The sequence below is a fragment of the Struthio camelus genome, chromosome 38 (assembly GCF_040807025.1).
Source record: "Struthio camelus isolate bStrCam1 chromosome 38, bStrCam1.hap1, whole genome shotgun sequence".
Lineage (NCBI taxonomy): Eukaryota > Metazoa > Chordata > Aves > Struthioniformes > Struthionidae > Struthio > Struthio camelus.
Genome location: NC_090979.1, coordinates 608,180 through 633,151, shown reverse-complemented (window position 1 = coordinate 633,151; position 24,972 = coordinate 608,180). Strand labels below are relative to the sequence as shown.

At 68.4% G+C, this 24,972-nt stretch overlaps 1 protein-coding gene across 1 annotated transcript; it reads left to right on the top strand.

Moving 5' to 3' along the window:
* Window positions 1-1,295: 1,295 nt before the first annotated feature.
* LOC138063940 (methyl-CpG-binding domain protein 1-like) lies at window positions 1,296-23,534 on the top strand. The gene is made up of 17 exons (XM_068924119.1): window positions 1,296-1,462; window positions 2,743-2,857; window positions 3,435-3,557; window positions 3,669-3,742; window positions 4,832-4,917; window positions 5,682-5,722; window positions 5,871-6,014; window positions 9,746-9,880; window positions 10,867-10,917; window positions 11,033-11,089; window positions 11,195-11,269; window positions 13,988-14,152; window positions 20,841-20,939; window positions 21,753-21,854; window positions 21,970-22,071; window positions 22,195-22,284; window positions 22,878-23,534. The coding sequence occupies exons 1-17, from the start codon at window positions 1,353-1,355 to the stop codon at window positions 23,532-23,534; spliced, it is 2,226 nt and encodes a 741-aa protein (XP_068780220.1). The 5' UTR covers window positions 1,296-1,352.
* Window positions 23,535-24,972: the final 1,438 nt, after the last annotated feature.

Genomic DNA, 24,972 nt, shown 5'->3' with positions numbered 1-24,972 from the left:
AAGGGCAGTTAGTGAGGGGGAGGGGGCGGTTTGGGGCAGTTAGTGAGGGAAAAGGGCAGCTAGTGAGGGGGAGGGGGCGGTTTGGGGGCGGTTTGGGGCAGTTAGTGAAGGAAAAGGGCAGTCTTGAGGGAAAGGGGCAGTTTTGGGGCAGTTTGTGAGGGAAAAGGGCAACTAGTGAGGGGGAGGGGTCGGTTTTGGGGCAGTTCTGGGGCAGTTAGTGAGGGGGAGGGGGCAGTTTTGGGGCAGTTAGTGAGGGGGAGGGGGCAGTTTGGGGCAGTTAGTGAGGGAAAAGGGCAGTTAGTGAGGGGGAGGGGCTGTTTTGGGGCAGTTTTGGGGCAGTTAGTGAGAGAGGGGCTGTTTTGGGGCAGTTAGTGAGGGGTAAAGGGCAGTTAGTGAGGGGGAGGGGGCAGTTTGGGGGCAGTTAGTGAGGGAAAAGGGCAGTTAGCAGGGGTGGAGGCAGGTTTTGGGGCTGTTTGTGAAGGAAAAGGGGAGTTAGTGAGGGGGAGGGGGCGGTTTGGGCCAGTTTTGGGGCAGTTTGTGAGGAGAAGATGGCAGTTAGTGAGGGGGAGGGGGCGGTTTTGGGGCGGTTTGAGGGGAAAAGGGCAGTTAGTGAGGGGCAGGGGTGGTTTGGGGGGGAGGGGGCGGTTTTGGGGCGGTTTATGAGGGGAAAAGGGTGGTTAGTGAGGGGGAGGGGCGGTTTGGGGGCGGTTTGCGAGGGAAAAGGGCAGTTAGTGAGGGGCGGGGGGCAGTTTGGGGCAGTTAGTGAAGGAAAAGGGCAGTTAGTGAGGGGGAGGGGGCAGTTTTGGGGCAGCTAGCGAGGGAAGAGGGCACTTCCTGGTGGGGCTGGGGCGGTTTTGGGGCAGTTAGTGAGGGAAAAGGGCAGCTAGTGAGGGGGAGGGGGTGGTTTGGGGCAGTTAGTGAGGGAAAAGGGCAATGTGTGAGGGGGAGGGGCTGTTTTGGGGCAGTTAGTGGGGGCGGGGGGCAGTTTCTGAGAGAACAGGGCACTTACTGCTGGGGAGGGGTCGGTTTGGGGGCAGTTAATGCAGGGGAGGGGGTGATTTGGGGCAGTTTTGGGGCAATTTGCGAGAGAAAAGGGCACTTAGTGCGGGGGGGGGGGCGGTTTGGGCCCTGTTGGTGTGGGGGAGGGGGGGGATGCGAGCCGGGGGGGGCGGGGCCGCTCGGGGGCAAGTCGCTCGGGGGCGGGGCCTGGCCGCTTGGGGGCGGGGCTTGGCAGAAGGGCCAGCCCGGACGCCTGGGTCCCAGCTGAGCCCCCCCCCCCCCTCCCGGCCCCGCAGTAGCCCGGCAGAGCCCCCCCCCCGCTCCAGCCCCCCCCCGCCGCCGCCGGCAGCGCCATGGCGGAGGGCTGGGTCGACTGCCCCGCGCTGGGGCCCGGCTGGAAGCGGCGCGAGGCTTTCCGCAAGTCCGGGGCCACCTGCGGCCGCACCGACACCTACTACCAGAGGTAGGAGGGCCCTGCCCGGACGCCTGGGTCCCTCCCCGGACGCTTGGGTCCTGCCCCGCCCCGCCCTCCCCACACCCCGGGGCGGGGGCCCAGGCGTCCGAGGTGCTTCGCAAAGCCGGGAAGGGACCCAGGTGTCCGGGTATCCCCCCCCCCCTCTACCCAGGGTACCAAGCTTGGGGGTGGGGTGGGGCCAGGCCTAGCCCCGCCCCTGGCTCCACCCCCACCCCTGATTTGGGGGAGGGGATCCCCCCCGTGTGCCTGCCTCCTTCCCCCTCTTCCCCCCCCCCAATACACGAAGTTCCGCCCCACTGTTTCAATGGGCTTTCTGCAGTTTTGGGGCTCCCCTGGTGGTTTCAATCCCCCTCAAATCTCTCCTGGTGGTTTCAAGGCCCCCCGCCGGTTTCAGGGTCCCCCAGGCAATTTCACCTCCCCCCAAAGCTCTTAGGGTTCCCCTGGGTTTTTGCCCCCCCCCCCAACCCGATACCTTTTCCATCATTTTTGGGGCTGCCAGGCCCTTTTTCCCCCCTGCAGAGCTTTCCTGGGCGGTTTCGAGCTTTTGTGTTTGGGTGGTTTCAAGAGCCCCTCCCTCAGGTGTTTTGGGGCTCTCCCTGATTTGGGGGGGCTGCCTGTTTTTTGGGGGGTCTCAGGGTTTTGGGGGCACCCCCAGATCCCCCTCATTGCTTCTGGGGCTTCCCAAGCCCTCCAGCCCCCTCCCACCCCAGTTTCTTTTGGTGGTTTTAAGGGTTTTTCTTTCATCTGTGGTTGGTTTCAAGGGCCTCCCTGAGTGTTTTTGGGCTCCCCTTGCTTTGGGGAGGCTCCCGGGGTTTTTGGGGGGCCCCAGGGGGTTTTGGGGCCCCCCTCGGTGTTTTGAGGTCCCCCTTGCTCCCCCACCCCCTCACTTCTGGGACTCCCCAGGCTGTTTCCCACCTTCCCTTAACTTTTCTTGGTGGTTTCAAGGCTTTGTCCTTGTTCCTCCTGGATGGTTTCGAGGCCCCCCCCCCCGGGTGTTTTGGTCTCCCCCAGTTTTGAGGGGCTCCCCGGATTTTGGGGAAGGGCAGGGGTTTTTGGGGACCCCTTCAACATCCCCCCCCCCCAGCACTTGGGGCTCCCCAGGCTGTTCCCTTCCCAACCTTGGCGGTTTCAAGGTTCCCCTTCGAGAGGTTTCAAGGCTGCCCCCCCCCGGGTTTGGGGGCTCCCTGGGTATGGAGGGAGCAAAGGGGGGATTGGGGGGGCCCCCGCGTTTTGGGCCCCCCCCCCCCGTGCTGACGTGCCGGCCGCAGCCCCACAGGGGAGAAGTTTCGCAGCAAGATCGAGCTGAGCCGGTTCCTGGGGCCGGGCCGGGACCTCGGCAACTTTGACTTCAAGCACGGCCTGGAGCGCCCCGGCGCTGTCAAGGTGCGCCCCCGAAACCCGGGGAGGGGGGGGGGACACCCCCGAAACGTGGGGGGGGGGCACCCAGGAGAGGGGAAGGGGGGGCCCCACAGCCGGCGGGGGAGGCTGCGGTGCGCAGAGGGGCAAAATGGGGGTGGGGGGAAGTGGGCACCCTGAGGGGTTGGGGGGGGTTATCTGGGTGCTGGGGGTGGGGCTGGAGCGCCCTGGGGTGTTGGGGGGGGGGACTGGCCCCAAAATGGGGGCTGGTCCCAAAAAATTGGGGGGGGGGCAAAATAGGGGGATCCCAAATGGGAGCTGGGAGGGGGCTGAAATTGGAGAGAGCCCAAAATGGGGGGTGTGGGGGGGTCACTAAAATGGAGGGGGGTCGTAAATGGGGGCTGAGGGGGTCTCCCAAAATGGGGGGGCTGCCAAAATGGGGGCTGGGGGTGCCCCAAAATGGAGGGAGGTGGTCCCAAAATGGGGGGGCCTCAAATTTGGGGGCTGGGGGGGGTGGGTTAAGATGGGCGGGGCCAACTGGAGGGGTCCCCAAACTTGCCCTGCCCCCCCCCCGTTAACCCTTCTCTTCCCCCCCCCCCCCCAGGCCAGGAAGGGCCCCAAGTGGCGCCCGCCCCCGGCGCCCCCCCTGGCGCCGGCGGAGGAGGGGCCGGCGGGGGAGGGGGGCGCCCCGGCCCCCCCGCCCCTGCCGCCCCCCCCTGCCGCGGCGGCAGCAGCCGGGCCGCCGCCCCCCTCCCCCTCGCCCGCCGGCGCCCCCCTGCTGCTGCTGCCCCCCTCCCCCGCCCCGGCCGCCGCCCCCCCGCCCCCCTCCCCTCCCCCCCCGCCGCCCCCCGCCCTCCCCCGGCGCACCCGCAAGCGGCCCCCCCCGGAGCCCCCCCAGGACCGCGTGGTGGCGTGAGTGCGGGGACGCCGGGGCCCCTGGGGGGAGGGGGGTGGGGCTTTGCGGGGGGGGGGGCGGCGCTCTCGGACGCCTGCGGGGAGGGGGGAGGGGGTCCCGGACGCCTCGGTGCTTGGTGGGGGGCATCCCGGACGCCTGGGCCCCTTCTTTGGGGGGACACCTGAGTCACTGCGGGGGGCGGGGGTGTCCCGGACGCCTGGGCCCCTGGTGGGGAGGGGGGGGGGGATCCCAGACCCCTGGGGCCAGGTCCCGGACGCCTGGGCCCCTGGTGGGGAGGGGGGGGGATCCCAGACCCCTGGGGCCAGGTCCCGGACGCCTGGGCCCCTGGTGGGGGGGGGGGGGGATCCCAGACCCCTGGGGCCAGGTCCCGGACGCCTGGGCCCCTGGTGGGGAGGGGGGGGGGATCCCAGACCCCTGGGGCCAGGTCCCGGACGCCTGGGCCCCTGGTGGGGAGGGGGGGGGATCCCAGACCCCTGGGGCCAGGTCCCGGACGCCTGGGCCCCTGGTGGGGAGGGGGGGGGGATCCCAGACCCCTGGGGCCAGGTCCCGGATGCCTGGGCCCCTGGTGGGGAGGGGGGGCGGATCCCAGACCCCTGGGGCCAGGTCCCGGACGCCTGGGCCCCTGGTGGGGAGGGGGGGCGGATCCCAGACCCCTGGGGCCAGGTCCCGGACGCCTGGGCCCCTGGTAGGTGGGGGGGGGGGGGGGATCCCAGACCCCTGGGGCCAGGTCCCGGACGCCTGGGCCCCTGGTAGTGGGGGGGGGGGGGGATCCCAGACCCCTGGGGCCAGGTCCCGGACGCCTGGGCCCCTGGTAGTGGGGGGGGGGGGGGATCCCAGACCCCTGGGGCCAGGTCCCGGACGCCTGGGCCCCTGGTAGTGGGGGGGGGGGTGGTTCCCGGACTCCTGGGCCCTTTCTTTCAAAAGACACGTGGGTCTCTACGGGGGCGTCCCGGACGCCTGGGTCCCTTCTTTTGGGGGGATACCCGGATGCCTGGGGCTCTGGTTGGGGGGAGGGGTGACTCCCGGCCCCCTCGTTTTGGGGTGGGGGGGGAGGGGTCCCGGACGCCTGGGTCCCGGTGCCGCAGGTGCTGCGCCAGCTGCCAGAGCCTCTTCCCCGGGGTGACGCTGCCCAGCCAGCGCCGGTGCCGCTGGCTCTGCCCCGAGTGCCGCGGTGAGCCTTCCTCCCCCCCGCTCCTCCTCCTCCTCCTCCTCGCTCCTAGGGGGGGTCCCTGCGGAGCCTTCCTCCTCCTCCTCCTCCTCCTCGCTCCTAGGGGGGGTCCCTGCGGAGCCTTCCTCCTCCTCCTCCTCCTCCTCCTCGCTCCTAGGGGGGGTCCCTGCGGAGCCTTCCTCCTCCTCCTCCTCCTCCTCGCTCCTAGGGGGGGTCCCTGCGGAGCCTTCCTCCTCCTCCTTCTCCTCCTCGCTCCTAGGGGGGGTCCCTGCGGAGCCTTCCTCCTCCTCCTCCTCCTCCTCCTCGCTCCTAGGGGGGGTCCCTGCGGAGCCTTCCTCCTCCTCCTCCTCCTCCTCGCTCCTAGGGGGGGTCCCTGCGGAGCCTTCCTCCTCCTCCTCCTCCTCCTCGCTCCTAGGGGGGGTCCCCGCGGAGCCTTCCTCCTCCTCCTCCTCCTCGCTCCTAGGGAGGGTTCCGGGAGCCTTCGTCATCCTCCTTCTCCTCCTCCTCCTCGGGGTCCCGGGAGCCTTCCTCACCCTCCCCCTCCTCCTCCTCACTCCTCGGGGTCCTGTGAGCCTTCCTCCCCCTCCCCCTCCCCCTCCTCCTCGGGGTCTCGGGAGCCTTCCTCCCCCTCCCCCTCCTCCTTGGGGTCCCGGGAGCCTTCCTCCCCTTCCTCCTCCTCCTGCCTGGGTGCCCCGGGGCGGGGGGGGATCAGGGCACCCCCCACCCTGACCCCCCTCCCCCCCCCGTTTCCCTCCCTCCTCCCCCAGCCCAGAGACGAGACTTCAACCGGGAGCAGCGGTTCTTCAAGGTAGGAGGGGACGTTTTGGGGGGACGGGGACGCACAGGGCCTCCCCCCCCACCCCCCACCGCACCGCCGGGCGCCGCGGCCCCGCGTGCGCGTGTGTGTGTCCCCCCCCCCGACCCCCGACCCCCGGCGGTGACGCGTGTCCCCGCAGCGCGTGGGCTGCGGCGCCTGCCAGGCCTGCCGCATCGCCGAGGACTGCGGCATCTGCAGCGCCTGCGCCCTGCGCGCCCGCTCGCCCGCCCGCGCCCCCGCCCCCAAGTGCCTGCTGCGCCGCTGCCTCCGCATCGTCAAGAAGGTACCGCCCCGCCCCGCCTGTTGTCGCCCGGCCGCCTGTTGTCACCCCGCCCGCCCCCCCCCCCCGGCCTGTTGTCACCTCCCCCTCTCGGGGCGCTTGTCAGCTTGTCAGGGAGCTTGACCCCCCGGCGGCCGTCGTCACCTCCCTGGTGGCTGTTGTCACCTCCCCGCGGCTGTTGTCACCCCCCCGGCGGCCTTTGTCACCTCCCCGCGGCGGTTGTCGGCGTGTCCCCGTCACCGCCGGTGGTGGCGTCACCCCCTCCGCGGCCGCTGGCACCCCCGTGGCTGTGGCGTGGGTGTCGTCACCCCCCGCGTGGGTGTCGTCACCCCTTGGTGGCCTTTGTCACCTTCCCATGACTGTTGTCACCCCCCGGCGGCCTTTGTCACCTCCCCGCGGCGGTTGTCGGCGTGTCCCCGTCACCGCCGGTGGCGGCGTCACCCCCTCCGCGGCCGCTGGCACCCCCGTGGCTGTGACGTGGGTGCCGTTGTCAGCCCCCTGTGGGTGTTGTCCTCTCCCTATGGGTGTTGTCACCCCTTGGCTTTTGTCACCTCCCCGTGGTGGTTGTCCACGTGTCCCCATCACTGCCGTTGGTGTTGTCACCCCTCCGCGGCCACTAGCACCTCCGTGGCTGTGACGTGGCTGTTGTCACCCCTTTAGTGGCTGTTGTCACTGTTCCGGTGGTGGTTGTCACTCCCCTGGGGGGGGGGGGTTGTCACCCCTTGGTGGCCGTTGTCACCTCCCCGCGGTGGTTGTCACCACGTCACAGTCACCGCTGTAACCGTTGCCACCCCCCCCCCCCGGCACTGGCACCCGTGTGGCTCTGATGCGGCTGCTGTTGTCACCTCCCCCCGGGTGTTGTCACCTCCCCCCGGGTGTTGTCACCCTCCAGCGGTGGTCGTCACCCCGTCACGGTCACCGCCGCTGGCATTGTCACCCCTCGGCAGCCACCGCTCCCCCCCCACCCCGTGGCCGTGACATGGTGGCCGTTGTCACCTCCCGGTGGCCGCGACATGGCCGCCGTCCCCGCCCCGGGCGCACGCGTGCGGTCGCGTGGTGTTGGCGTGTGTTGCGGCGCCTCCCGGGCCCCCCCGCCCCGGGCGCCCCGCACGGTGGCGCGCTGAGGCGCGTCGACGCGTGTGCAGAGGCCGGCCGGGCGGTGGCTGCGCGTTAACACGCGTGGAAGCGTGTTGCGTGCGCCGGGCTGCAGCGCGTGCCGGGGCCGCCAGCCTCCGGCGGCTCCCGGCGCCCCCGCTTCCCCATCCCCCCGAGGTGCGGCGCGTGGGGGCGCGTGGGGGTGTGTGGGTGCGTGTGGAGGCGTGTGGAGGCGTGTTGGGGCGTGTGGAGGTGCCGGGGCCCCCGGGTGGGTGCGTGTGGAGGCGTGTGGGTGCGTGTGGAGGTGCCGGGGCCCCCGGGTGGGTGCGTGTGGAGGCGTGTTGGGGCGTGTGGAGACACCAGGGCCCCTGGGTGGGTGCGTGTGGAGGCTTGTGGGTGCGTGTGGAGGCGTGTTGGGGCGTGTGGAGGTGCCGGGGCCCCCGGGTGGGTGCGCGTGGAGGTGTGTGGGTGCATGCAGAGGCGTGTGGAGGCGTGTGGGTGCGTGTGGAGGTGCCGTGGCCCCTCGGGTGGGTGTGTGTGGAGGCGTGTGGATGCATGTGGAGGCGTGTGGGTGCGTGTGGAGGTGCCGTGGCCCCCGGGTGGGTGCGTGTGGAGGCACCAGGGCCCCCGGGTGGGTGCGCGTGGAGGTGTGTGGGTGCATGCAGAGGCGTGTGGAGGCGTGTGGGTGCGTGTGGAGGTGCCGTGGCCCCTCGGGTGGGTGTGTGTGGAGGCGTGTGGATGCATGTGGAGGCGTGTGGGTGCGTGTGGAGGTGCCGGGGCCCCCGGGTGGGTGCGTGTGGAGGCGTGTTGGGGCGTGTGGAGACACCAGGGCCCCTGGGTGGGTGCGTGTGGAGGCTTGTGGGTGCGTGTGGAGGCGTGTTGGGGCGTGTGGAGGTGCCGGGGCCCCCGGGTGGGTGCGCGTGGAGGTGTGTGGGTGCATGCAGAGGCGTGTGGAGGCGTGTGGGTGCGTGTGGAGGTGCCGTGGCCCCTCGGGTGGGTGTGTGTGGAGGCGTGTGGATGCATGTGGAGGCGTGTGGGTGCGTGTGGAGGTGCCGTGGCCCCCGGGTGGGTGCGTGTGGAGGCGTGTGGGTGCGTGTGGAGGCACCAGGGCCCCCGGGTGGGTGCGCGTGGAGGTGTGTGGGTGCATGCAGAGGCGTGTGGAGGCGTGTGGGTGCGTGTGGAGGTGCCGTGGCCCCTCGGGTGGGTGTGTGTGGAGGCGTGTGGATGCATGTGGAGGCGTGTGGGTGCGTGTGGAGGTGCCGGGGCCCCCGGGTGGGTGCGTGTGGAGGCGTGTTGGGGCGTGTGGAGACACCAGGGCCCCTGGGTGGGTGCGTGTGGAGGCTTGTGGGTGCGTGTGGAGGCGTGTTGGGGCGTGTGGAGGTGCCGGGGCCCCCGGGTGGGTGCGCGTGGAGGTGTGTGGGTGCATGCAGAGGCGTGTGGAGGCGTGTGGGTGCGTGTGGAGGTGCCGTGGCCCCTCGGGTGGGTGTGTGTGGAGGCGTGTGGATGCATGTGGAGGCGTGTGGGTGCGTGTGGAGGTGCCGTGGCCCCCGGGTGGGTGCGTGTGGAGGCACCAGGGCCCCCGGGTGGGTGCGCGTGGAGGTGTGTGGGTGCATGCAGAGGCGTGTGGAGGCGTGTGGGTGCGTGTGGAGGTGCCGTGGCCCCTCGGGTGGGTGTGTGTGGAGGCGTGTGGATGCATGTGGAGGCGTGTGGGTGCGTGTGGAGGTGCCGTGGCCCCCGGGTGGGTGCGCGTGGAGGTGTGTGGGTGCGTGTGGAGGCGTGTGGAGGCGTGTTGGGGCGTGTGGGTGCGTGTGGAGGTGCCGGGGCCCCCCGGGTGGGTGCGCGTGGAGGTGTGTGGGTGCGTGTGGGTGCGTGTGGAGGCGTGTTGGGGCGTGTGGGTGCGTGTGGAGGCGCCGGGGCCCCCCGGGTGGGTGCGCGTGGAGGCGTGTGGGTGCGTGTGGAGGTGCCGGGGCCCCCGGGTGGGTGCGTGTGGAGGTGTGTGGGTGCGTGTGGAGGCGTGTGCAGGCGTGTGGAGGCGTGTGGGTGCACGTGGAGGCGCCGGGCCCCCCGGGTGGGTGCGCGTGGGTGCGTGTGGAGGCGCCGGGCCCCCCGGGTGGGTGCGTGTGGGTGCGTGTGGAGGCGTGTGGAGGCGTGTGGGTGCGTGTGGGTGCGCGTGGAGGCGCCGGGCCCCCCCGGGCGGGTGCGCGTGGGGGCGCGTGGAGGCGCCGTGGCCCCCGGGCGGGTGCGTGTGGGTGCGTGTGGGTGCGTGTGGAGGCGTGTGGGTGCGTGTGGGTGCACATGGAGGCGTGTGGAGGCGCGTGGGTGCGCGTGGAGGCGCCGGGCCCCCCCGGGTGGGTGCGCGTGGGTGCGCGTGGAGGCCCTGGGGCCCGCGTGTGGGTGCGCGTGGAGGTGTGTGGGTGCACGTGGAGGCGTGTTGGTGCACGTGGGTGCGTGTTGGTGCGCGTGGGTGTGCGTGGAGGCGCCGGGCCCCCCCGGGTGGGGGCGGGCGGGGGCGGGTGGGTGCGCGCGGTGGCCCGTCGGGGCGGGGGGGGGCTGCGGCGGCTCCCAGCGCCCCCCCGGCCCCCCCCCCGGCCCGGGGCGGGCGGGCGGCCGCGCGCTGAGGGGTGCCGGGGCGTGCGCAGGCGCTGGGCTGCGGCGCCTGCCCGGGCTGCCGGGCCACGGAGGACTGCGGCGCCTGCTGCTTCTGCCGCCGCCGCCTCCAGCCGGGCCTCAAGCGCCAGTGGCGCTGCCTGCGCCGCCGCTGCCTGCGCCGCCAGGTGCGTCCCCCCCCCCCCCCCCGGCGCGGCCCCCCCCGGCGGCCCCAGCACCCTCCCCTGTCCTCCCCGGTGCCCCCACTGCCCCCCCCGTCCCCCCCCGGCGTCCCCACTGCTCCCCTGTCCTCCGGGGTCTCCAGCACCCTCCCCTGTCCTCCCCACTGCCCCCCCGTCCCCCCCCGTGTCCCCAGCACCCTCCTGTGTCCCCCCCCGGGGTCCCCACTGCCCCCCTGTCCCCTCCCATGTCCCCCCCCGGGGTCCCCACTGCCCCCCTGTCCCCTCCTGTGTCCCCAGCACCCTCCCGGGTCCCCCCCCCCGGGGTCCCCACTGCCCCCCCATCCCCTTCCATGTCCCCAGCACCCTCCCGTGTCCCCCCCGGTGCCCCCACTGCCCCCCTGCCCCCTCCTGTGTCCCCCCCCTGGTGCCCCCACTGCCCCCCCGTCCCCTCCTGTGTCCCCAGCACCCTCCTGTGTCCCCCCCTGGTGCCCCCACTGCCCCCCCGTCCCCTCCCGTGTCCCCAGCACCCTCCCGTGTCCCCCCCCGGGGTCCCCACTGCCCCCCCGTGCCCTCCCGTGTCCACCCCCGGTGTCCCTACTGCCCCCTCGTTCCCTCCTGTGTCCCCCCCTGGTGCCCCCACTGGCCCCCTGCCCCCCCCGGGGTCCCCACTGTCCCCCCGTCCCCCCTGGTGCCCTCACTGCCCCCCTGTCCCCTCCCGTGTCCCCCCCGGGGTCCCCACTGCCCCCCTGTCCCCTCCCGTGTCCCCACTGCCCCCTCGTTCCCTCTCGTGTCCCCCCCCAGTGTCCCCACTGCCCCCCTGTCCCCCCCCAGTGTCCCCAGCCCCCCCCCGGTGTCCCCACCGCCCCCCCCGTCCCCTCCCGCGTCCCCAGCACCCTCCTGTGTCCCCCCACTGCCCCGGTGTCCCCCCCTGTCCCCCCCCCGGTGTCCCCAGCACCCCCCCGCTGACCCCCCGCTCCCCCTTGTCCCCGCAGAGGTCGGTGGTGGCCAAGAAGACGAGTTACGGCCCCCGCAAGCTGACGGTGGTGAGCGGTTCCCCACCCCGGACGCCTGGGCCCCTCGGCGGTGGGGGAGGGGAGAGGGGCCCTGCCGGACGCCTGGGCCCCCCCCTCACACCCCCCCCTCCTCCTCCCCCTTCAGAAATGGAAGCCGCCGTTGGAGCGAGACCCCAGCGCCGCCGCCGCCCCCAGGCACAGGGTGAGTGCCGGACGCCTGGGCCCCCCCCCCTCCTCTCCCGGACGCCTGGGCCCCCCGCCCTCCTCCCCCCCCTCGCTGATTCCCCCCCCCACCGCCCCCCCGCAGAAGCAGCTGAAGGCGAAGGAGAAGAAGAAACCGGGGCGGCCGCCCAAGCACCCCGGGGCCCCCCGGGCCGGCGTGGTGAGTGCCCGGACGCCTGGGTCCCCGCCGTAACGCGCCTAAGAGCCGCGCAGCGGCGATGGGTTGGGGGCGGGGGGGGGAGCCGGTACCGTAGCGCGCCTAAGAGCCGCGCAGCGGGGGCCCTTGCATGCCTCTGAGCTCTGCGGTGGGGAGCTGGTACCGTAACACACCTAAGAGCTGCGCAGCAGGGCCGTAACACACCTAGGAGCTGCGCAGTGGGGAGCTGGTACCGTAAGGGGCCTAAGAGCTGCGCAGCAGGGCCGTAACACACCTAGGAGCTGCGCAGTGGGCAGCTGGTACCGTAACACACCTAGGAGCTGCGCAGTGGGGAGCTGGTACCGTAAGGGGCCTAAGAGCTGCGCAGTAGAACCGTAACGTGCCTAAAAGGTGTGCAGTAGAACCGTAAGGGGCCTAAGAGCTGCGCAGTGAGGCGGTGCTACCGTAATGTGCCTAAGAGGTGCACAGTAGGGCTGTAATGTGCCTAAGAGCTGCGCAGTAGGGCTGTAACGTGCCTAGGAGCTGCGTAGTGGGGAGCTGGTACCGTAATGGGCCTAAGAGCTGCGCAGTAGGGCCGTAACACACCTAAGAGCTGCGCAGTGGGGAGCTGGTACCGTAATGGGCCTAAGAGCTGCACAGTGGGACCGTAACACACCTAAGAGCTGCGCAGTGGGGAGCTGGTACCGTAAGGGGCCTAAGAGCTGCGCAGTGGGACCGTAACACACCTAAGAGCTGCGCAGTGGGGAGCTGGTACCGTAAGGGGCCTAAGAGCTGCGCAGTGGGGAGTTGGTACCGTAATGGGCCTAAGAGCTGCGCAGTGGGGGGCTGTAATGTGCCTAAGAGCTGTGCAGTAGAACCATAAGGGGCCTAAGAGCTGCGCAGTGGGGAGCTGGTACCGTAAGGGGCCTAAGAGCTGCGCAGCAGGGCTGTAATGTGCCTAAGAGCTGCACAGTAGAGCCATAAGGTGCCTAAGAGCTGCGCAGTGGGGCTGTAATGTGCCTAAGAGCTGCGCAGTAGAACCGTAAGGTACCCAAGAGCTGCGCAGTAGGGAGCTGGTACCGTAATGGGCCTAAGAGCTGCGCAGTGAGGTGTTGCTACCATAATGTGCCTCAGAGCTGCACAGTAGGGCTGTAATGTGCCTAGGAGCTGCGCAGTGGGGAGCTGGTACCGTAAGGCGCCTAAGAGCTGCGCAGTAGAACCGTAATGTGCCTAAGAGGTGTGCAGTAGAACCGTAATGGGCCTAAGAGCTGCACAGTGAGGCGTTGCTACCGTAATGTGCCTAAGAGCTGCGCAGTAGGGCTGTAACGTGCCTAGGAGCTGCGCAGTGGGGAGCTGGTACCGTAATGGGCCTAAGAGCTGCGCAGTGGGGGGCTGTAATGTGCCTAAGAGCTGTGCAGTAGAACCATAAGGGGCCTAAGAGCTGCGCAGTGGGGAGCTGGTACCGTAAGGGGCCTAAGAGCTGCTCAGCCGTACCGTAATGATCTTAAAAGCTGCTGAGCGTGTAACTGGGTACCATAACGTGACTAAGAGCTGTTCAGGGGGTAATGGGTACCGTAACGCGCCTAATAGCTGCTTCAGGGGAGTACCCCAGCGTGTCCGTTAGGGGGTTCTCAGGGTACCGTAACGCGCTTAATAGCGGCTCGGTCGTCGCTCTTTGGGGTAGCGTAATGCCCTTAATAGGGGTTCCCCGGGTTCCGCGCCGGGCTTGAGAGTTTCAGCTGGGCGCCGTAACGCTCCTAATAGCTGCTGCTCAGTACCGTAACGTGCCGCGTAGCGGTCCCCAGGGCTGAGAGCCGCTCTCAGGGTGCCGTATTGTGGTTAATAGGGGCCCTTGGTGAAACGCAGCAGGCTCGCTAGGGGTTTTTAGGCTGCCGTAATGCGCCTAGTAGATGTGACCAGGGTACAGGAACACGCAGGATAGAGGCCCGCGGGTACCGTAACATGCTTAATAGCTGCACCTAGGGTACCGTAATATCTGTAGCGTGGCTGCCTAGGGCACCATAATGTGTTTAGGAGCAATCACCTGCTTTGCAGTTGGCCTCCGGGTACCGTAACGTGCCTAATAGCCGCTGCTCGGGCCTAGTAGCTGTGCTCAGGGTACCGTATTGTTCCTAGTAGCTCTTCCCGGGTTACCGTAGCGTGCCGGCTAGCTGCGCCCCTCTGGGAGTTGCTGTAATAAGGACTGCCCGGGTTACCGTAACACTTCTAATAGCCCCCCCCTCCCATCGAGTGTTACCGTAACGCTTCTAACAGCCCCTCCCCTTAAGTCCCCCGGGGAGTACCGTAACGCCCCCCCCTAATATATCCTCAGGTGCCGCCGTAGTAGACCCCCCCCAGGGGAGCCGCGGCGGCGGCGCGCGCTCCGTAGGGGCGCCCAGGTATATTACATGCTTTACGGTAGCTCCCCTTCCCCCGCCCCCCCCAATTGCAGGGGGGGGGGCCCGGGGGGGAGAGGGCGGCGGGGAACCCTAATGCATGTAATATACGCGCAGCCGGGCCGCCCTTAATGCACGTAACCCGGCGGGGGGGGGGGGGGTACCGTAACACCCCTAATACGCACGCGCCGCATGAAGGAGGCTGGCGGGGGGGGGGGGAGGAGGGAGCGGCTGGCCGTAAGGCTTAGAGTAGGCGCGCAGGAGGGATTTGGGGAGGGGGTGGGAGAGGCGGGGGGGCTGAAGGCGTGTGCGTTTCTCCCCGGCGGCGGCGGCGGGGGCCGGGCAGCGCTGCGCCAAGAGCCGCCGGAGCCGGAGGTGCGGCGAGTGCGAGGCCTGCGTGCGCAAGGCCGACTGCGGCCGCTGCGACTTCTGCCGCGACAAGCCCAAGTTCGGCGGCCAGAACCTCAAGCGCCAGAAGTGCCGCTGGAGGCAGTGCCTGCGCTTCGCCATGGTGGGTGCCGTCCCCCTTCCCCCTCCCCTTCCTCCTCCTCCTCCTCGTCACCCCTCGGGCCCCGGCGGGGAAACTGAGGCACGCGCAAGGCGAGGCGCCGCTTGCCCCGGACGCCTGGGTCCTTTCCCTCCACCCCCCCCCCCAACCCCGTTCTTTCGCGTGGCGGTTCAGGACAGGGGGACCCGGACGCCTGGGCCCCTCCCCTGTTCCTCCACGTGGGGGTTTGGGGGGGACCCGGACGCCTGGGCCCCTCCCGTGTCCCTCTATATGGGGGTTTGGGGGGGACCCGGACGCCTGGGCCCCTCCCGTGTCCCTCTATATGGGGGTTTGGGGGGGACCCGGACGCCTGGGCCCCTCCCCTGTTCCTCCACGTGGGGGTTCGGGGGGACCCGGACGCCTGGGCCCCTTTGCCGGACGCCTGGGCCCCTCTCTCGTTCCTCCGCGTGGGGGTTCGGGGGGGACCCGGACGCCTGGGCCCCTCCCGTGTCCCTCTATATGGGGGTTTGGGGGGGACCCGGACGCCTGGGCCCCTCCCGTGTTCCTCTATATGGGGGTTTGGGGGGACCCGGACGCCTGGGCCCCTCCCGTGTCCCTCTATATGGGGGTTTGGGGGGGACCCGGACGCCTGGGCCCCTCCTGTGTTCCTCTATATGGGGGTTTGGGGGGGACCCGGACACCTGGGCCCCTCCCCTGTTCCTCCACGTGGGGGTTTGGGGGGGACCCGGACGCCTGGGCCCCTCCTGTGTCCCTCTATATGGGGGTTTGGGGGGGACCCGGATGCCTGGGCCCCTCCCCTGTTCCTCCACGTGGGGGTTTGGGGGGGACCCGGACGCCTGGGCCCCTCCCCTGTTCCTCCACGTGGGGGTTTGGGGGGGGGGGACCCGGACGCCTGGGCCCCTCCCCTGTTCCTCTATATGGGGGTTTGGGGGGGACCCGGACGCCTGGGCCCCTCCCCTGTTCCTCCACGTGGGGGTTTGGGGGGACCCGGACGCCTGGGCCCCTCCCCTGTTCCTCCACGTGGGGGTTTGGGGGGGACCCGGACGCCTGGGCCCCTCCCCTGTTCCTCCACGTGGGGGTTCGGGGGGGGACCCGGACGCCTGGGCCCCTTTGCCGGACGCCTGGGCCCCTCTCTCGTTCCTCCGCGTGGGGGTTCGGGGGGGGGGACCCGGACGCCTGGGCCCCCCTTTGCCGGACGCCTGGGCCCGCCGCGGTTCGGGGTGGGGGGGGGCGGTGTCCGTGCGCGGCTGCACCTTTCCGGGCTCTGTCCGTGTGCAGCCGTGTCGTGTCCGTGTGCAGCCGTGTCGTGTCCGTGTGCAGCCGTGTCGTGTCCGTGTCCTGCCTGCTCCCGTGTTTCCTGCCGTGTCCGCCGTGTCGGTGCCGCCCCGCACACGCGTGTTCGCTCTGTGCCGCGTCCGTGCCGCCGCCGCGCGCCCCCCTCGGCCCTGTCGCTGGCCTGGCCGCGGCCCCCTTGGCCTGTCCTCCCCGTGTCCGTGCGGCGCCCCTGTGCCCGCTTAGCGTGTCCTTAGCGTGTCCCGCATCGCTGCGGCACCCCCGTGTGCTGCTTGGTGTGGTCACGTGTCCTTAGCGTGTCCTGAGTGCGTCCGTGTGTCCTTAGTGTGTCTATCTCCCTCCTTAGCGTGTCCCGGTGTGCACTTAGCGTGCCTCGTGTGTCCATGTATGTGCTTAGCGTGTCCTTACCGTGTCCATGTGCCTGTTCAGCACGTCTGGGTCTCCTTAGCGTGTGCACCTGCTTGCTTAGCGTGTCCTTAGCGTGTCTGTATGGCTACTTACTGTTTCTCGGTGCCTTTAGCGTGTCCCTCTGCCTGCTTAGCGTGTCGTTAGCGTGTCCATGCGCCTGCTTAGCGTGTTCAGCTCTCCTTAGCGTGTCCATCCACTTGCTTAGCGTGTGCTTAGCGTGTCCACGTGCCCACTTAGCGTGTCTGGGTCTCCTTAGCATGTCTGCCTGCTTGCTTAGCGTGTCCATGTGCCCGCTTACCATGTCCGGGTCTGCTTAGCGTGTCCATCCGCTTGCTTAGCGTGTCCTTAGCATGCACACCTACTTCCTTAGTGTGTCCTTAGCGTGTCCAGGTCTCCTTAGCGTGTCCGCCTGCTTGCTTAGTGTGTCGTTAGCGTGTCCGGGTCTCCTTAGCATGTCCGCCTGCTTGCTTAGTGTGTCCTTAGCGTGTCCATGCACTTGCTTAGCGTGTCCTTACGGTGTCCACGTGCCCGCTTAGCGCGTCTGGGTCTCCTTAGCGTGTCTATCTGCTTGCTTAGCATGTCCTTAGCATGTCCAGGTCTCCTTAGTGTGTCCATGCGCTTGCTTAGTGTGTCCTTAGCGTGTCCACGTTCCTGCTTAGTGTGTCCGGGTCTCCTTAGTGTGTCCACCTGCTTGCTTAGCGTGTCCTTAGCGTGTCCACGTGCCCGCTTAGCATGTCTGCCCGCTTGCTTAGCGTGTCCTTAGTGTGTTTGGGTCTCCTTAGCGTGTCCATCTGCTTGCTTAGCGTGTCCTTAGCGTGTCTGGGTCTCCTTAGCGTGTCCATGCGCTTGCTTAGCGTGTCCTTAGCGTGTCCACGTGCCCGCTTAGCATGTCTGCCCGCTTGCTTAGCGTGTCCTTAGCGTGTCTGGGTCTCCTTAGCGTGTCCATGCGCTTGCTTAGCGTGTCCTTACCGTGTCCACGTGCCCGCTTAGCGTGCCCGGGTCTCCTTAGCGTGTCCGCCCGCTTGCTTAGCGTGTCCTTAGCGTGTCCGCGTGCCCGGTTCTCCTTAGCGTGTCCGCCCGCTTGCTTAGCGTGTCCTTAGCGTGTGCGGGCCTCCTTGGCGCGTGCGGCCCGGCCGGGCGGGGGGGTCCCGGCGGGGGGGTCCCGTCCCGGCCGCGGGGCGCTGAGCCCTCTCTCTCCCGGTGCAGAGGCGGCTGCTGCCGGCGGCCGAGGGGGGGCCCCCGCCCCGGCGGCCCCGCAGGAGGAGGAGGAGGAGGAGCGCGGCCTTCGGCGCCCGCCCGCGCCGCCACCTCCCCCCCGCCGCCGCCCCCCCCCAGGTAACTGCCCCCCTCCTCCCCCCCCCCCAAAAAAAACCCCGAAACGCGGCTCCCGTGTCCCCCCCCCCCCCCCCCATCACCACCACCACCCCGGGTCCCCCCTCGGCCGCCCCCGAAACTGCGCGGATCGAGCCCGAAAAGCAGGCGTGGGACCCCCAAAAGGCGCAGGTTGAGCCCAAAAAGCAGGAGTCGGACCCAAAAACACGCAGATTGAAGCCAAAAAGCAGGCGTGGGACCCAAAAAGGCAGAGATGGAGCCTAAAAAGGCGGAGATTGAGCCCAAAAAGCAGGAATTGAGCCTAAAAAGGCAGAGATTGAGCCCAAAAAGCAGGAATTGAGCCTAAAAAGGCGGAGATTGAGCCCAAAAAGGCAGAGATGGAGCCTAAAAAGGTGGAGATTGAGCCCAAAAAGCAGGAATTGAGCCTAAAAAGGTGGAGATTGAGCCCAAAAAGCAGGAATTGAGCCTAAAAAGGTGGAGATTGAGCCCAAAAAGCAGGAATTGAGCCTAAAAAGGTGGAGATTGAGCCCAAAAAGCAGGAATTGAGCCTAAAAAGGTGGAGATTGAGCCCAAAAAGCAGGAATTGAGCCTAAAAAGGTGGAGATTGAGCCCAAAAAGCAGGAATTGAGCCTAAAAAGGTGGAGATTGAGCCCAAAAAGCAGGAATTGAGCCTAAAAAGGCGGAGATTGAGCCCAAAAAGCAGGAATTGAGCCTAAAAAGGCGGAGATTGAGCCCAAAAAGGCAGAGATGGAGCCTAAAAAGGCAGAGATTGAGCCCAAAAAGCAGGAATTGAGCCTAAAAAGGCGGAGATTGAGCCCAAAAAGCAGGAATTGAGCCCAAAAAGGCGGAGATTGAGCCCAAAAAGCAGGAATTGAGCCCAAAAAGGCGGAGATTGAGCCCAAAAAGCAGGCGTGGGACCCAAAAAGGCGGAGATTGAGCCCAAAAAGCAGGCGTGGGACCCAAAAAGGTGGAGATGGAGCCTAAAAAGGCAGAGATTGAGCCCAAAAAGCAGGAGTCGGACCTAAAAACACACAGATTGAACCCAAAAAGGAGGCGTGGGACCCAAAGAGGCAGAGATTGAGCCTGAAAAGGCGGAGGTTGAGCCCAAAAAGCAGGAATTGGACCCAAAAAGGCGGAGGTTGAGCCCAAAAAAGCAGGAGTCGGACCCAAAAACACGCAGATTGAACCCAAAAAGCAGGCGTGGGACCCAAAAAGGCAGAGATTGAGCCCAAAAAGCAGGAATTGGACCCAAAAAGCAGGCGTGGGACCCCTAAAAGGCGGAGGTTGAGCCTAAAAAGGCGGAGATTGAGCCCAAAAAGCAGGCGTGGGACCCAAAAAGGCGGAGGTTGAGCCTAAAAAGGCGGAGATTGAGCCCAAAAAGCAGGCGTGGGACCCAAAAAGGCAGAGATTGAGCCCAAAAAGCAGGCGTGGGACCCAAAAAGGCGGAGGTTGAGCCCAAAAAGCAGGCGTGGGACCCGAAAAGGCGGAGGTTGAGCCCAAAAAGCAGGCGTGGGACCCAAAAAGGCGGAGGTTGAGCCCAAAAAGCAGGCGTGGGACCCAAAAAGGCGGAGGTTGAGCCCAAAAAGCAGGCGTGGGACCCAAAAAGGCGGGGTTGAGCCCAAAAAGCAGGCGTGGGACCCAAAAAGGCGGAGGTTGAGCCCAAAAAGCAGGCGTGGGACCCAAAAAGGCAGAGATTGAGCCCAAAAAGCAGGCGTGGGACCCCAAAAAGGCGGAGATTGAGCCCAAAAAGCAGGCGTGGGACCCCAAAAACGCAGTGATTGAGCCCAAAAAGCAGACGTGGGGCTCGAAAAAGCAGGAATTGGACCCAAAAACGCAGTGATTGAGCCCAAAAAGTAGACGTGGGACCCAAAAATGCAGAGATTGAGCCCAAAAATGCAATTCCCCCCCCCAATATGGGGAAGCCCCAAAACGGGGGGAATTTGCCCCAAAATGGGGGGAGTCCCCATCAATAGGGGAAATCCCCCCCAAAAACGTGGGAAAGCCCCAAAACAGCGGGAATTTGCCCCAAATTTGGTGATTCCCCCCCAAAATATGGGGGCCCCCCTGCCGAGACGCAGGAAAGCCCCAAAACAGGGAGAATTTGCCCCAAAACGCAGGTGCCCCCAAAACGTGGGGGTTTTGCCCTAGAATACAGAGAATCCCCCCAAAATGCAGGGAAACTGCCCAAAGTACAGGAAATCCGCCCAAAATAAGGGGGGGAGCACAGGAAAACCCTGAGAAGTGAGGAAAATGCCCCAAAACGGGGCTGCCCCCCCCCATGAGACAGGGGGAAATGGCCCAAAATGGGGGGAAACGGCCTCAAAACGGAAATCGCTCCCGAGCGGGGGTTTTCCCCCCCAAAAAAATCTCTCAAAAAAGGGGAAATGGCCCCAAAATCCCCCCCCGGAAAAGGAGAATCGCTCTAAAAGAGGGATTTGTCCCCAAACGAAACCCTTCAAAAACACCTAAATCCCCCCAAAACGGCGTTTTGCCTAAAAACGTGAATCCGCAGGCCGGGATTTAAGGGAAAAGGAGGAAATTGCCCCAAAACGGGGATTTTTCCGAACAACGCCGTCTCACCCGGGCCGAGAGCCCCAAAAAAGGCCAAAATCACCCCAAAATGGGGTTTTCCCCTCTAAAACGGCTGAAATTCCCCCAAACCGCCCCCAAAAATGAGGTGAAAAAACTCCTAAAACCGCGAGCCGCCGAAGTGGGGCCAAAAACCTCAATTTGGGGAAAGCCGCCCAAAACGGGAGCGCTCAGAAAGGGCGAAACCGCCCCAAAATGAGCTGCCCCCTCCCCCCATACACAGTAGAAAAAAATGGGCCAAACCGGCTCCCAAAACCTGCGTTTCCGCCCCCAAAACGGGATCCTATTAAAAAAAAAAGGCGTTCTGCCCAAAATCCGGCTTCAAAAAGACAGAAACCGCCCCAAAACGTGCTGCCCCCCCCCCTTAAAAAACAACCTGACCGGGACCCCTGAGGAAACTCATCAAAAAGGCAGAAACGCCCCCAAAAACCGCCCTCCCCCCCCCCTCCCCCCTGGCGCCTTTAGCGAAACTGCCCAAAAGCAGGCAAACGGCCCCAAAACGCTGCCCCCCCCCGCTCTGCTTGCTCTGCTGCTCTGCTCTGCGCCGCCTCGGACAACCCCCCCCCTCCCCCCACCCCGAGGGGCCCAGGCGTCCGGGCACGGCCCCTTGTGGGGGGGGGGGGGAGGGGGGGAACGCGCCCGGACGCCTGGGTCCCTGCCCGGCCTTGCGTGTGCCTCAGTTTCCCCACAGGTAACAACGGGGGGGGGGGGAAGTGGGGGGGGGGGCGCGCCCGGACGCCGGGGCCCCTCCCGGACACCTGGGCCCCTTGCAAGGCTACCTGGGTCCTTCGCCCCAGACACTTGGGACCCACCCGGACGCCTGGGCCCCTTCGCCCCGGACGCCTGGGCCCCTTCGCCCCGGACACCTGGGTCCTTCGCCCGGACGCCTGGGCCCTTCGTGGGGGGGTGGGATCCCCGCCCGGACACCTGGGTCCCTCTCCCAGGGGTTTTGGGGGTGGAGCTCCCTTCCCGGACGCCTGGGCCCCTGAGGTTGGTGGTGCGTTTTGGGGGGGGGGGGGGGGGGGGCGTCGCCCGGACGCCTGGGCCCGCTGACGCGTCTCTGGCGCAGGACAAGGAGCGTCCGGCGGGGGCCGAGCCGGGGCCCCCCCCGCTGCTGCGCGGCCCCGTCAAGGAGGAGCCGGCGCCCGCCCCCCGCCCCCGCCTCGAGGTGAGCCGGACGCCTGGGCCCCTTCCCCGGACGCCTGGGCCCCCTTCCCCGGACGCCTGGGTCCTCCCTGTCCTGGGAGTCCCGGACGCCTGGGCCCCTTCCCCGGACGCCTGGGTCCTCCCTGTCCTGGGAGTCCCGGACGCCTGGGCCCCTTCCCCGGACGCCTGGGCCCTCCCTGTCCTGGGAGTCCCGGACGCCTGGGCCCCTTCCCCGGACGCCTGGGTCCTCCCTGTGCTGGGAGTCCCGGACGCCTGGGCCCCTTCCCCGGACGCCTGGGTCCTCCCTGTCCTGGGAGTCCTGGACGCCTGGGCCCCCTTCCCCGGACACCTGGGTCCTCCCTGTCCTGGGAGTCCCGGACGCCTGGGCCCCCTTCCCCGGACGCCTGGGCCCCCTTCCCCGGATGCCTGGGTCCTCCCTGTCCTGGGAGTCCCGGACGCCTGGGCCCCCTTCCCCGGACGCCTGGGCCCTCCCTCTCCTGGGAGTCCCGGACACCTGGGCCCCCTTCCCTGGACGCCTGGGTCCTCCCTGTGCTGGGAGTCCCAGACGCCTGGGCCCCCTTCCCCAGACGCCTGGGCCCCTTCCCCGGACGCCTGGGCCCCCTTCCCCAGATGCCTGGGCCCTCCCTGTGCTGGGAGTCCCGGACACCTGGGCCCTTTTCCCCTGGACGCCTGGGCCCCTTCCCCGGACACCTGGGTCCTCCCTGTGCTGGGAGTCCTAGGCACCTGGGCCCCCTTAACCCCGGACGCCTGGGCCCCCTAACCCCGGACGCCTGGGCCCCCTTCCCCGGACGCCTGGGCCCTCTCTGCCCCGCAGGACGCCCGGGCCGGTCTCTCCAACCTGGGGCTCCTCATCGCCTCGGCCCCTCGCGTCAAACAGGAGCAGCCCGAACCCAGCGGCGAGCACCCGCTCGCGCCGGTAAGGGGCCCAGGTGTCCGGGGCGACCTCCCCCCCCCCACCGCCAACCGGCCGCCGCTTCGCGTGCGGCCCGGACGCCTGGGCCCTCGGCTTTGACGCCGTCTCCCTCCGCCAGGACGCCCGGGCCGGTCTGTCCGACCTGGGGCTCCTCATCGCCTCGGCCCCTCGCGTCAAACAGGAGCAGCCCGAACCCCGCGACGGCGCTTCCCTCGTGCCGGTAAGGGGCCCAGGCGTCCGGGGCTCGCCGTCTTCACCCTCGACCCGGACGCCTGGGCCCTGACGTCTCTTTCCCCCTTCCCCCCCCCCCCCCCCACCCTCAACCGCCGCGCCGTTGGCGTAGGTGCCCCCCCGGCTGCCCCCCGCCGAGCTGGTGGTGCTGGACGAGAGCGAGGAAGAGGAGGAGGAAGAGGACGAAGAGCCCAATCCCGTGGTGAGCGGGGGCGGCCCGGACACCTGGGCCCTTGGTTTTGGGGGGGTTCGGGGTGTCCTGGACGCCTGGGCCCCTGGTTGGGGGGGTTCAGGGGTCACCTGGACACCTGGGCCCTTGGTTTGGGGGTCACCCGGACGCCTGGGCCCCTGGTTGGGGGGGTTCAGGGGTCACCCGGACACCTGGGCCCTTGGTCTTGGGGTCACCCGGACGCCTGGGCCCTTGGTTGGGAGAGTTCGGGGCGTCCCGGACGCCTGGGCCCTTGGTTTGGGGGGTTTCAGAGGTCACCGGGATGCCTGGGCCCTTGGTTTTGGGGTCACCCGGACGCCTGGGCCCCTGGTTGGGGGGGTTCAGGGGTCACCCGGACACCTGGGCCCTTGGTTTTGGGGTCACCCGGACGCCTGGGCCCCTGGTTGGGGGGGTTCAGGGGTCACCCAGACACCTGGGCCCTTGGTTGGGGGGGTTTGGGGTGTCCTGGATGCCTGGGCCCCTGGTTGGGGGGGTTCAGGGGTCACCCAGACACCTGGGCCCTGGGTTGGGGGGGGTGTCCCGGACGCCTGGGTCCCCGCTGACCCCCCTCTCTCCCCCCCCCCCAGCAGATCATGGAGATCTACAGCCTGGGGGCGGTGGCCCTGCGGCCCGCCGGCCCCCCGCGCCGCCCGCCCCCCCTGCCGCCGCCCCGGGGGGGCCCCGTGGCGCCCTTGGGTGCCGCCGCCGCCGGCCCCCCGCCCCCCCCTTCCTCCTCCTCCTCCTCCTCCTCTTCCTCCTCGTGGCCCGGCGCCTTCTTGGCCGAACTGGCCGAAATCCCGCTGCCGGCCCACTGGGCCGTGGTGGGGGCGGGCGGCAGCCAGCGCGGGGGCGGCGGCGGGGGCGGCGGGGGCGGCGGCGGGGGGGCCGGCGGCGGGGCGCGCGGGGCCGGCGTGCGCCTGGTGCAGCGCTCGGCCCGCTCGCCCATGGCCGCCACCGTGGTGCTGCTGGCCCCGGGCTTGGCCTTCCGGGTGGTGGTGGCCCGCCGGCGCCCCGTGCCCGCCCGCCACGAGCTCTTCGCCCGCCGGCCCGCCCGCCTCCGCTCCGTCGACGACGTGGTCGAACTGCTCTGCGACCTCGAGGCCTACCGCCTCTGCCCGGGGCCCCCCGCGCCCCCCGGCCTGCCCCCGCCTCGACCCTCGCCCGCCTGCGACGTCCTCGTGCCCGCCGGCTGCTGCCGGCCCTGCCGCCTCCAGGCCGCCGCCGCCGCCGCCGCCGCCCCCTGAACCGCCGCCCCCGCCCAGGTACCGGGGCTTGGGGGGGGGGGGGCGGGGGATGCGTTCACCGCGCACCCCCCGACCCCGCGTTGTCACCCTCACGGCGGGGCTGGGGGCACCCAAGGGTGTCCTCGGCCCCGGTTTGTCACCCTCAGGGGGACTGGGGGTGCTCACGGGTATCCTCAGCCCCGGTTTGTCACCCTCACAGGCGCTTGCGGGTGTGCTCAGGCCTGTTTTGTCACCCTAACGGGGACTGGGGGTGCTCGCAGGTGTCCTCAGCCCCATGTTGTCACCCTAACAGGCACTCGCGGGTGTCTTCAGCCCTGTTTTGTCACCCTAACGAGGGTCTGGGGGTGTTCACGGGTGTCCTCACCCTCGTTTTGTCACCCTAAATGGGGTCTGGTGGTGCTCGCGGGTGTCCTCAGCCCCATGTTGTCACCCTAACAGGCGCTCACGGGTGTCTTCAGCCCTGTTTTGTCACCCTAACGAGGGTCTGGGGGTGTTCACGGGTGTCCTCAGCCCTGTTTTGTCACCCTAACAAGGGTCTGGTGGTACTCACGGGTGTCCTCAGCCCCATGTTGTCACCCTCACAGGCACTTGCGGGTGTCCTCAGCCCTGTTTTGTCACCCTAACGAGGGTCTGGGGGTGTTCACGGGTGTCCTCACCCTCGTTTTGTCACCCTCACGGGGACTGGGGGTGTTCACGGGTATCCTCAGCCCCGGTTTGTCACCCTCACAGGCGCTTGCGGGTGTCCTCAGGCCTGTTTTGTCACCCTCACGGGGTCTGGGGGTGCTCACGGGTGTCCTCAGCCCCGGTTTGTCACCCTGACAGGGTCTGGGGGTGTTCACGGGTGTCGTCAGCCCCGTTTTGTCACCCTAACAAGGGTCTGGTGGTGCTCGCGGGTGTCCTCAGCCCCATGTTGTCACCCTAACAGGCGCTCGCGGGTGTCCTCAGCCCTGTTTTGTCACCCTAATGGGGTCTGGGGGTGCTCACGGGTGTCCTCAGACCCATGTTGTCACCCTAACAGGTGCTCGCGGGTGTCCTCCGGCCTGTTTTGTCACCCTAACGGGGTCTGAGGGTGTTCACGGGTGTCCTCAGCCCCATGTTGTCACCCTGACAAGGGTCTGGGGGTGCTCGCAGGTGTCCTCACCCCCGTTTTGTCACCCTAACAAGGGTCTGGAGGTGTTTGTGGGTGTCCTCATCCCCCTGTTTGTCACCCTAACGGGTGCTCGTGGGTATCCTCAGCCCCATGTTGTCACCCGAACAGGCGCTCGCGGGTGTCCTCCGGCCTGTTTTGTCACCCTAACGGGGTCTGGGGGTGCTCGTGGGTGTCCTCAGCCCCATGTTGTCACCCTGACAAGGGTCTGGGGGTGCTCGCAGGTGTCCTCACCCCCGTTTTGTCACCCTAACAAGGGTCTGGAGGTGTTTGTGGGTGTCCTCATCCCCC

What these genes read in the sequence shown, in the direction of transcription:
- LOC138063940 (XM_068924119.1), top strand. Translation starts at nt 1,353, where the DNA reads ATGGCGGAGGGCTGGGTCGACTGCCCCGCGCTGGGGCCCGGCTGGAAG. An exon ending in GCCGCTGCCTGCGCCGCCAG is followed by an intron (nt 9,881 to 10,866) that starts GTGCGTCCCCCC and finishes TTGTCCCCGCAG; the next exon opens with AGGTCGGTGGTGGCCAAGAA. An exon ending in CCCCCCGCCCCCGCCTCGAG is followed by an intron (nt 20,940 to 21,752) that starts GTGAGCCGGACG and finishes TCTGCCCCGCAG; the next exon opens with GACGCCCGGGCCGGTCTCTC.